At 37.8% G+C, this 12,284-nt stretch overlaps 1 protein-coding gene across 1 annotated transcript; it reads left to right on the top strand.

The window, feature by feature from the left end:
- The first annotated feature begins 250 nt into the window (after window positions 1-250).
- On the top strand, window positions 251-7,048 carry LOC149007834 (ubiquitin-conjugating enzyme E2 variant 1C). Its single transcript, XM_089165532.1, has 4 exons — window positions 251-546; window positions 3,511-3,650; window positions 6,237-6,362; window positions 6,582-7,048. Exons 1-4 carry the CDS (start codon window positions 513-515, stop codon window positions 6,720-6,722), a joined length of 441 nt encoding a protein of 146 aa, XP_089021658.1. The 5' UTR covers window positions 251-512; the 3' UTR covers window positions 6,723-7,048.
- The last annotated feature ends 5,236 nt before the right edge of the window (window positions 7,049-12,284 follow it).

Consider the following 12,284-nt stretch of genomic DNA (forward strand, 5'->3'; position numbering starts at 1 on the left):
GTGTCTCTTTAGAAATTGAAATAAAATGATTGTAGGATTTCACTTTTGATTTTAGATTCTATTCTTTATTATTTTTAAAAATTTTATGAGTAAATGTGGAAGATATTTTGTGACACTGAATTGAAAATGATTTTCAAAAGTTGTATCAAAAGGTAAAAAGTATGCAAAGTGGGTGAATCTGTCATTTCGTCCCTGTAAAGAAGAGTCCATTTCCACACAAAATTGACCTTTTGGGTATCTCCTGAATAAATCTTTCGACCAAGGCTGGTAGGTTATCAGCTAAAGGGGCTCCAAAGGGCGATAAGCTCTGCGCGGAGTGGTAACTTATAGCCAACTTTATTCCTTCTCACCCAAACACCATCAACGCATTACCTCTTTTTGCTTCTTTATTCCTTCTTTAGTTTCGGTCTTCTTTCTCTTTTTCCCACCCAAGATTCTCAATTCATCTCTCCAAATACCTCTTCTTCGCCCAGATCTGAAGAGACCCAGTTGAGCAAAGCTGTTTATCATCGATGACGATTGGCTCGGGAGGATCGAGTGTCGTGGGTGAGTTTTTCAGCCTTGGGCAGTTTCTGCTTCTATGAATCTATTTCTGATGGTTGCGCATCATGGGTGTTCTCTTTTTGTTCTTAATTTTTCCGTATATTAGATTGTAATTCTTGTGGGCTTTCCGGATTGTGTGTTTTATCTTTTTCTTATGTAAAAAGAATCCCTAATGAGTTCTTGATGATGTTTTATGTTGGTCAGAAGGCTTTATGCAAATCGTCTTCCTGGGTAGTGGTGCTTCTGGGTTTTCAATCATTTTCTTTTATTTTGGATGATGAGTGATTACACTATTTGCTACCTGTTGCGTGAATCGCGAAGTTTCATACCTGGAAAATTTTCAGGTGATATGAAAATATTATTGGTGATCTTTTGGTGAGGAGATTCTGTATTTTATTGCTATTTATCTTTTTAGAATCCCGGGAACCAAAGTAGAAGTATAGTATTTTTAGTTTTCAGGACTCAGTTCACAGTGTTTGCTCAGTTTCTTAAACATCTGATTTGTTCTATGTTTCTGGGTGGAGTACTGTTGGCACAAACGGATTGTGATTTCAATGTACCATTTCTATATTTCTATGGTTTTCTTGTGTGCTTCTTGGGGAAGAGTATGGAGTTCATGATGAGCTCCAAGAAAGTCTTTTAAGGTGGTGTGGCCACGTTCAATGGAAGCCTGGGATGCAAAAGTGCGGAGGAGTGCTTTGTTGCTGATTGAAGGAACTAAAAGAGCGTGGGTCAGGCCTAAGTTGACCCTAGGTGCATAGTTTAGGCCTTGTTTCAAATGTGACTTTCAATAGAGCTAATTGGAGGATAGGATCCATGTAGCAGACCCATTTAGTTGGGATGTGGTTGAGGTGTCAAGTTGTGGCTGTATTCTCTTTCTTTTCACCATTATTGTTAATATTTGTCTTTGAAAGGATCCATTTATCCTACCCCACTTTGTTGGGATAATGCTGAGTTGTTATTGTTGAATGAAATTTGACTGCCTTAAACGGATTGCTATTTCCTTTAAACTTGTGTTTTCAGTGTACTGTTTCTAGTTGTTTATGGTAGTTAGATAACACAATTCTCTTGATTAGTGACACATGTGTTCACATTCATTATTCATGCAGAGCTGTATTATACTGAATATTTGTCTTTTGTTCTTGACCACTACCTTGATCAATGGATGAGTACATGATTGCAAAGTTTGACAAATTTGAAGTAAGATGATTTTTCCTCTAGCTGTAGATAATGATCTGACATTTCAAATCAGTGTGCTAGCTTTTGGTTAAACAAAGAAAGGAGATCCCTTGATGAACCCGATGAACCTATATTTGACATCTTTTGACTGCCCTACAGTTACCGGGGGAAATTATGGCACCTTGCTTTGCTTTGAACAATGAGTACGTACCCTTCATTGTGGCTTTTGTTAGTTCAATTATGCCATACCATTTAACTCTGAGAACATATCAGAGAGTTCCTAATTTGAGCTTTAAAAAGTATATAACATTAACGGTCATAAAATATTCTGGCAAAATTTTCCTTGGTTCTTGACCTTCATTTTTCTTCCTTAACACAACTCATGAAGCTTACACTAGGTTGCCTAACCTGCTCTACCGATTGACTACCACCAAGAAGTAATGCTATGGTTAACGTCCAAACATGGTTTGCATTCTGTTTTGTGGGAATTCATGTCTTGCATGCTGTTGCTTGTGTCTAAGATTGACTTTTTTCTCATTCTTGTTATGAAAGCTTTATATCTTGTGGGCTTTGGAGCCATCTTATGTCTTAAGAAATGGTAATCTTTTTGTGTGTCTAAAGAATAAGGAATTGAGAGTTAAAAAACATGCTTCTAATCTGGATTTACTTTCTTGTATGTCAAAATGGAATCCCATATTAGTGGTATTTGTGTAGAAAGATAATTATCTGATTCGTGGAAAATTTGTTTTCCCATTGAATATGTATGGGTGAGTAACATAGTTGTCAAAGCGGCAAGGTGACCAAAGCGATTGGGGCTCTGCCTAGGCAATTAGGTGACAAAGCGGCGCCTAGGCGGCAATAAGGCGACCAAAGCAGTTGGGTCAAATTTTGTTTCTTTCAATATAACCACTTTTAAACTACTTTCTATAATAAGCTAAACAAAAATTCAATACTCACATTTATCAAAAAAAAAAAAGAATTCAAGAATCATAATTATGAAAAATTATTCAAAAAAATAACACAAACATAAGTTCATCTCATCAAACCATGGTTGTCAAAGCGTTTGCCTAGGCATTTACTGATTCATTGATTCTTGATGTTGAGTATGGTTTATGCTTCACATTCTGTTGCCGACGGGCACAGGGGGGTCACGCTTCCCGGTGAGAGGGCAGGGTTCGGGGGCAATGACCCTGGAGCAAAAAATAGGTTCTATGTTACTTTGGGCCTTGGAGTTCCTTTGCAGATTGGTCGTCAATTAAGCGGTTAAAAAAAAAGCGGTTCAAAAACCGCTTTGCCGCCTAGGCGGACACTTTGACAACTATGGTTCAAAGTGAGAACTCAGTTACTAATGCTTACTATTTGCTTCCATCTTCATGCATTTGAGGAGTTATGCTACTTGTGGACTGGATGATTCATTCTCATTACTTTCCTCTAGGAAGTTGGAAAAAAGGGCATTCAGATGCATGATGAATCATTTGGACTGAGATAATTGATATAATGATGATATTTTTCAGTCCTAGATTGTTGAAGTCACTTTCACATGAAGTTTCAAGAGATCTTCTTGTACAGGTCTCAGGCATATTGGGGTGTGTGTGTGCTGGAGGCATCCATGCTGCTCAGTTGAACTGCATGTGGTGCTAGCATGGCTCTGAGACTCTGGGCATTGCAGGTGGTAGAGATGTTTGGCATGGATGTGCCATTGTGCACACACACCATATTAAGCCTTCAGACCACCCATAAATTCTCCAATAGAAGGAAAGGTTTTTATATCTTACTGTTGCTTTGCAGTTCCCCGAAACTTCAGATTGCTGGAGGAACTTGAACGTGGGGAAAAGGGTATTGGAGATGGTACCGTCAGCTATGGAATGGATGATGGAGATGATATTTACATGCGCTCTTGGACTGGTACTATCATTGGTCCTCACAATGTAAGTTTCTTGATGCTTGTGCAATATCTGCTTTGATCGTATTACTTCTACTACCATTAATAAACTATTGTTATTACCCTTTAAAATATGGATTTGGTAGCTTGATGGTGGCAATTAGAGCAGTCTCAAGGATGATGCATTTGGGATCTTGATATTCGGGAACTCCTAAATAGGGTAATGGCTAAAAGATACGTGAAATCTTTATCAAAGAATGATTGGGTGATCCAGTGAAAGGATCACATAGAGCTTTTTTCTTGATATATCAGGGTTGGTGTCAATAATTTATTCTTCTCAGCCCCCTTTATTACTTACTTTTTGCTGTCATATATGTCAAAGGTTCATTTATGATTTAATTTTCTTCTTCTGGAGTGAATAAAAAGTTCATCACCAAAACTCTGATGGGATAGGGGAGGGGTAATACACATGGAAACAAGTGGGGTGGGGAGAACTATATGAAAAAACCACAAGGTCAGGAAGACGACTAGGTAATGAAAGGGAAGGGTCAAATTCGCAGGTAACAACCATGGCCTGTTTTCTTGGGGAGGGACAAAAAGCTTACAGAGAAACAGTACGACCCTGCAGCTGGAGGAATCCACTGAGATGGCTTTCCAGATCAAGTCTAAAGATTGATTCCTCCAGCTGAGTGTGGGATAGGGGCTCCAAAAACAAGCTTGTTTCAATGGTTTTGCAGATCAAGGAACCTGAAAAGGACAGCCAAAACTGTTCTCCATTGAATGGGAGAAAAAAGGGTGTTTTTTTTTGTGGGGGGGGGGGGGGTGTCTTTTGTGGGGTCAAATGGAGGCAGGGGCTTTCTTCCAAATGGAGCAGCTTAAAGGGCAGGAAGGGAAAAAGGTGTTTGATCATCCTCTACATTGTTCCAATAAAGGTGCAAAAAGAGGAAAAGGGGGGGGGGGGTTGAACTTGGATATGGCATCAGTGGGGAGGCAAAGGTTCAAGGTTCTTGGGTGGCGAGAGCTATGGCCTTTAAACTAGACTAGCTCGCACCAAGGCACTTGGGGGGGGGGGGTGGGATCTAATGAATTGCCAATTGGAAGATCTATCTTGGAGTAGGCAGGTGGGTATGGGTTAAAGAAGGCTTAAACTTGGGTACAACCCTGGGGGAGGAGAGAGAGGATTTTTTTTTTTTGGGGGGGGGGGGGGGGGGGGGGGGCATTCTTAGGGATCCCTGGGTGTAGACTAAATGGGCACGACCAGATTATAACAGATGCCAAAAGGGTGCCAGGGTTGAGCCAGAAGGAGGTGGTCGCACCAATAGCAATCATTGAAGAAGTGTCATTGATGTCTAAGGGGTGAGGAGTCGAAAATTTTCTCCATATGCAGGAGGGGTTGGAAGGAGAGAGAGTACTCCAAATTGATTCGGATTTGGGAATAAACTCAATCGACCCAAATGGATCCCTATTTGGAAGAGATTTTCCAGATTGCCTTGAGAGGACCGGCAATATTATATTCTTGAATCCTATAAATCAATGACCTTCAAAGACCTCCAGATATAGGCTGGCAAATAGAAGCACAGCTGAATGGTGGAAAAATTGGAGGGGTTTCCTTACCATTTCAAAGGAAGCATCTTAAAGAAATCACGTGGCAAATAAAAAGCTAGCATTTTTCGTCCTGTTGTACCATTGATTTCTCCTCTTTCCATGCATACTGTTCTCTTATGGTAGCCTTAAAAAAGAGATTGTGCCCCAAGGATATGTACTGTAATTTACTGCAAAGCTAGTTGGTGCCTTTTCTGTCAGTCTGATAACACTTTCTTTGATATTGGAATAGCTAGAACTCTTGTTATTTTTGTATGGGGTAAGTTGAAGGCTACTGTTTCTTTTTGATTACTAGTTAACATGTTAAAATGGGATTTGCCACAAGATTTGGGATTGGATTGCTGATGCCTCAGGAAATCAGCATGATTAGAATGCAAGGTCTAACATCTTAAGTTGGTTGAATTCCTATTGGTCATGTATTTAAATTTATTAGATAACCAACTCTTGTGATCCTGATCTGTGCCACTTTATCAATTAGACATTGACAACTGTTTCTGTTGAAACTATTTGTCCTTCGTCAGCAAATAAACCATGCATTAGGATTGTAATGGGAACTCGGTTGTCAGTTCTATTTTATGGATTCAAAGTTGAGTTATTTATATTTTCAATTAGATTTATCTATTATCTTTGCCCCATTAGGCAGTATGATGTATGTATCCAATGCCAGTAGTTCTGATTTGCAATACGCTATTCAACCAGGTTCCCAATTCTATGCTGAACGACTAGTTCTGCTGCAAGCTTTTACTTAGGATTGCTTTATTATTGCTGTACGTGCGAGAGCCATGATTATGGTTGTTGTCCAGAGTCTATTTGACTCCAATATTAACCAATCTTAATAAATTGCTCTGGCATTTGTCAGGTCAAGTAATAGATGTTGAATAATTCAGTGTGATCTCAGTTTGACTGGTTAGTATTTTTTATGGTTACTACGAACTGTTGAGTTCGAACCATAGTGGGAATTGAAAAATGTCTCCATGTTCTTCCTTCCTTCTGATATACAGAGCTTGTGAACTTACCATTTCCATTTCAGTCCGTGCACGAGGGTCGCATTTATCAGTTGAAGCTGTTCTGTGACAAAGATTACCCAGAGAGGCCTCCCACTGTTCGCTTCCATTCAAGGGTCAACATGACTTGTGTCAACCATGAGACTGGCCTGGTAAAATTTCAGTCTTTATCCAGTTGATACCGTGGGAAAAAAATTTTCTTTCATTGTTGCTGTTTGTTTACACACCAACTCCTGGGTTGCCAAAATTACATCCTGCAGTCGTCAAATGCAAGCTTTGGAGTTTTAATGGCTCATCTTCCCATTTCCACTGTATCAGCTGAAATTAAAAATATTTCATACTCATGACATGAGTGTTTGATATATTTCCAGGTAGAATCAAAGAAGTTTGGGATGCTGGCAAATTGGCAGCGGGAATACACAATGGAAGACATACTGACTCAGCTCAAAAAGGAGATGGCGGCACCCCATAACCGGAAACTGGTTCAGCCCCCTGAGGGTACCTTTTTCTAGTTGAAAATGAAACAATGAATAGTTAGAATGCATTGGGTATATACCAATATATAGTTTGTAATGCTGTATCGGTCCTGTGAAGTCAAAGGAGGACCCAGTACATCGTGAAACTTCCCTAATTAATCCCTTCCTGTGCTCTCTGTCTATCCTGTCTTCCTTTGTCAAACTGTGCTTCAGGGATACTCTTTCATGAATGGCATTGCTTGTGTCTCATATTGCTTTAATTGAGAATATGAAATCTGTATGTTGTGTGCTTGTGTGGCTTTGATTGAGAATATCTTGGAAATGAAATCACTCCATTGTGGGTTCCATAATTGATTTCATGTGATTGACTTCCAGGGTGTCATGTAACCTAATTGCACAAGTACAGGATCCGATCATCCGATTTCACTTTGGCTTCCAAGAGGTGAGGTTCTGTTCAACCTTTGTTATTAGGCTCTCGAAGTTGTGCTGCTGTATTAATTACCCATCTTCTAGCCAAGAATACTTGATGTTTAACATCCAACCAGTGGATAGCAATAGCATCTGTTTTCAAGTTTGAAGTTAAATCTTAGTGTGCCAAACCCAAATGACTTTAACTGGTTTGACTCAAACCCTTGACAAAGTATTACTCATTGCTGCACTTCTTCTCTCCCCACTTGATGGATTCAGATCTCTTCTCATATCTGCAATACTCTCCAAAATTCCATCGTCTCCAATGGGCGGAATTTTCTGTAATCCCATCATTTCCTTACTCATATCTTCATCACCTTCTTGACCATTGCTGCCCTTGGCAACCATCACCTTCTCTAAATCGTTGTTGCTTGGGTCCATAATACTTGGAGCACAGTGAGCAAACTTGGAAGAAACACGGTGCTTTCAGAGGTGAGAGAGATGCCAGTGGTCAGAGAAAGTGCATGGGCTTTTCCAACTTAGTCACTGAAATAAAGGCAGCCGTTTTAATTCTGCTGAAATTAAGAACGCAAGAAACGTTCTTTCAGAGTGTTATCAAACGCGCCCTAAGCATTAGAGTAAGGGGCTGTATGGCAATGTTACTATTCCGTTTTCTCGGTTTTAGGTTACGAACAGTTTTTCCTATTTTTCGTTGTTTCTAGCTATTGAAATCATATCTGGTTGCAGAGGGAAATAAAGGTTTCTGTAATAAAAAGAACGAACGAGCAGGGAAGATTTTTAGGTTTCAGAACAGAATGTTATGTTTTATGTTAAGAATATATATATATATATATATACTTATAACTATAACTGCAAATGGTGAAGGATGTAAAAAATAATCCCTACCCTAAAAGCAGACCGAATTACAGAGACAAAGAAACAAGAAATGGACCCTAAAATGCCATTTCATTGTTGAAATAAAGATTTATTTTGCTAAAAGGACTCTGAATTATGTGATGGACCAAGAGTGATTTAGCCTGTTTAAAATCTAATGACATTAACAAGCATTGGAACGTTGGATTTATGGAAAAACACGTGGCATTTCCAAATTAAATGTTGATCGATCGTTTTGAGTGCAGCAAAGGATGTGAATTCGAATGATGGAAGGGTGTGAGGGGAGTAAAATCAGAGTAGAGGATTGTGATTTGCAATTCATACCTTGCTGTTTGCTTTATTAATTTCTTCTATTTATTAAATTAAAAAATTGAAACGCGATGTCACGGATGAATCTTATGTATTCCATTTGTTTAATCGAGCAAAGGAATAGTGTCAATTTCTGCTAAGGAAATTGCAAGACTACAATTCTAGAGGATGTTAAGCAATATGAACTGCTAGAAGCCCTGCAACAAGAAGCTCAATTGACCACCAAGATAACAATACTATTCAAGGAAGAAGAGCAATATTGGCAGCAGAGGTTGAGAGGAAAATGGTTTAAAGCAGGGAAAAGAAACACTGTATTTTTCCATTCAACCACTGCTCAAAGAAGACAAGGTTATACAGTTCATAGGCTGAAGTCATTTGCTGGACATTGGCTTATGGAGGAGAGGGAAATCCAAGTAGAAATCAAGTCATATTTCTCTAATTTGTTCTCTTCTTCTTCTCCCTGATCACCCTCACAGGTTTTTATTAGTTGTTCTCAATGAATACCATCCTTTGATCTCAAGTGATGAAATAAGAAGTGCATTGTTTCAAATGAAGGAGAACAAGATCCGAGGTTATTGATGGCTTACTGGTTAGATTTTACCATAATGGGAAATTTTAGAAGAGGACTAACCCTAGGGATACAAGACTTCTTCAATTGGGATTTTCTTCTTAGAAATTTTGATGGAACAATAATTTCTCTCATCACTAAGAAGAAAAATCCCCAAGAAGTGAGTTACTTGAGGCCTATTAATTTGTGCATAGTGTATTATAGAACCATAATGAAATGCTTTGCTAATAGACTCAAACCCATTTTTCAGACCAAAATTAGTGAAATTCAAAATACATTTGTCCCTAAGAGATCTATTTTAGACAACATATACTTGGTTCACGAGTGTCTACATTTTATGAATTTTTTTAAAAAAAAGGGGGGATATATGGCTCTGAAGTTGGATTTTTGTAAGGCATACGATAAAATTGATTGGAGTTTTCTTGAAGAGGACCCTGGATTTTTGGGCTTTGCACCTCTGTGGATAAGATGGATAATGCAATGTATCACGATTGTAGAATACTACATCAAAGTAAATGGGCAATTCACTGAGAGGTTAATCCCATCTAGGGGTATGGCATATGGGTGTCTTCTTAGTCCATGTTTGTTTATACATTGTTAGAAGGCACTCACCAAAAGAATGTTATCAATCTGGCTATTCCAAAACATCCAGGTATAAAACTTTATGGATTTGGTCCTGAGCTTAATCACCCCTTTTTTTCTTCTCCAGATGATTACATGATTTTCTCTCAAACCCATCCAAGGAATGCAATTCACATTGCACACATTCTCTAGGAGTACATGTAGGTTAAGTTAGTGCATTAGTTACTCAAAGTCCTTGATCTTGTTTGGCAAGGACACTCCTCCTAATACTTGTAGGTTTATCTATTCCTTAATCAACATCAATGAGTTTTCTTCACATGAGATGTATTTAGGATTGCCTTCAAGTCTTGGAAAATCTAAGTCTCAAGTGTTCTCTTACTTTTATGATAGAAATGCCTTAAAACTCGCAAAGGTGGAAAAGTAAATTGCTATCTAATGCAAACAAGTTAAATAAACAAATTAGACAATTTTGGTTGGAACTTGAATCAAGCTTAAGAATTAGTTAGATAAGTTGGAAATAACTTTGTACACATAAAAGGGTAGGAGGATTGGGATTTAGCAATCTTTATGCTTTCAATAATGCTCTTCTTGCAAAACAAGTTTGGTACTTGTTACATCATCCAAATTTCTTGTAGGCACAAGCTATGAAGCATAAATACTTCCAAAATTCATGTTTCCTTCATGTGTAGTGTCTAAGGGGGGCTTCTTGGAGATGGAAGAGCTTGTTGATTGGAAGGGATGTATTATGTAAGGGTTTGATCAGGAAGCTGGAAAATGGTTTAACTAACATATGTACTGACCTATGGATTTCATCATTATCTTCTCTCTATTTTTAGTCTCCTGACTTGAAATGAACTTAATTTACTGAATGATTTAATCTTGTGGAATATAAGACAATGGAATGTTCTTTTGCTCAAAACTATATTTTCTTGTCAGGAAGCTGCTCTAAACAAGGAATCTTCAACATAAAATCAGCTTATTATAGAGTTCTAACTAATTCTTTTTGGTAAATACATGGTGCAACCACGGTATAAAAAGTTAGTGATATATCGGCATGTTGGAAGGACCTAACATGAAATGTAAGAGCAATACGATTTTTTTCTTCTAAAAATCGACAATAAATCACTGAAATATTGCGATAAATTCTGAAAATATCGAAACTTTAAAATTTATATCTTGAAAATAACGCAATAACTACCCTTTTTCATCTAAAAATGTTAAAATATCTTTGCGAAGGCCGATGAGTGCGATCTCTTCTATTTCTTTTCTTTCTCTTTCTTTGCAGAATGGAAGCCGTGGCAATGACGAAAACCATGGCAATGACAGACAGAGATCTGAAGAAGGCATTAAATCTCATGCTCTCTCATCTCTGTGTTCTGATCTCTCTCTCGGTCTCTTCCGTCACAAATTTCTCTCTCTACACCCTCTTGACTCTCTCTTGCTCTCTTTTCTCTGTGCTGTCTCTCTCTACACCATGTTAACTTTGCACTTCTCTCTCTCTCTCTCTCTCTCTCTCTCTCTCTCTCTCTCTCTCTCTCTCTCTCTCTCTCTGCGCTTCTCTCTGCAAAAATCTCCAACGAACAATGAGAGCAAACCCTTTTAAATGTCGGTAAAATATAGCGACATTTCAAGGTTTTGGTAGTTTCACTAGCCACCGATACCCAAAATTTGACTGATTTTTCGAACCTTGGGTGCAACCTCCACATCCAACACTACTCAGTCGAAGAAAGTATGTCATCAATACTCTTCCAAATATTATATCTTTTTTTATGGAAAGTTATTCGTGATGCATTCTCAACAGGTTGAACATTAATCAAAATGAACGAATCTCAAACTCTTCTTTATTTGGAGTGATTCTCCTCACCCAAATTTATAGTACATATGCTTTTCCATTATTCACATGCTCAACAAATGTTGAGAACATTCCATCTTTAGTTGAAGGTAAACTCTTTTATTGATATTAAGTATTTATTTCTTAGATAAAAGACAACTAATGGTGTGCTTGATATTGAGAATTAGCACAAAGCATTATCTTACTGATTGTGGTACTAAAGCCTTACCTCTTTCTAAAATTTTGCATTGTCTTGATTTATTTGGAATAGATAAATCTACTTAACATTTTGGATGCATTATGTAGTTGTGTATTATTTGTTTCCTTCTATTAGTTGTTTGTGATGGTTTCTAGTGTTATTTTGTGCATTTTTCAAGCTATGCATATGTTGCATATTAAAGGGAGATGTTACCTAACTTTTTCTATCTCTTTATGCATTGGTTTTGTTGTCCCAATTAGCACAACCTTGCACATAAATCAAATTAGACATATGAATGAACAGACAATTAATGAAAAATGCTAATGAAATGTAATAATATATACAGCTCAAGATGCACAAATTTGAACAAAAATTAGCTTAACAACAACATGCGCAATATGAAATAAATCTATACCAAAACTAAGACAACAATACATGCACAACATGATAGTCTTTGGGCTAGGGTTCTGAAGGAGAAATATTTTTTCAATTTGTCATTCTTTGACCCAAAAGTTAGACATAAGAAGGGTTGTCGTATTTGAAATAGTATATCTCCGCTGGTCTCCTTATTTCAGCCAATGGTGCATCAACAGATAAGTAATGAGTAGTCAGTATTCTTTTGGGTTGACCCTTGGATCAAAGCTCCTCCATTACCTCTGTTGTCTTTTCCTCATTTAAAGATGACCCTTTCACCAAGATATCAGACTTTATTTTCAAACAAAAGTTGGGATATAGATGATTACTTAGGCAGGTCCCTATTCACTATGTTTATGAGATTGCTAGGATACTCATTTTTTCTTGCCCTGA

This window comes from Hakea prostrata, chromosome 8, assembly GCF_041222555.1.
Source record: "Hakea prostrata isolate BN-2017 chromosome 8, UWA_Hpros_2, whole genome shotgun sequence".
Lineage (NCBI taxonomy): Eukaryota > Viridiplantae > Streptophyta > Magnoliopsida > Proteales > Proteaceae > Hakea > Hakea prostrata.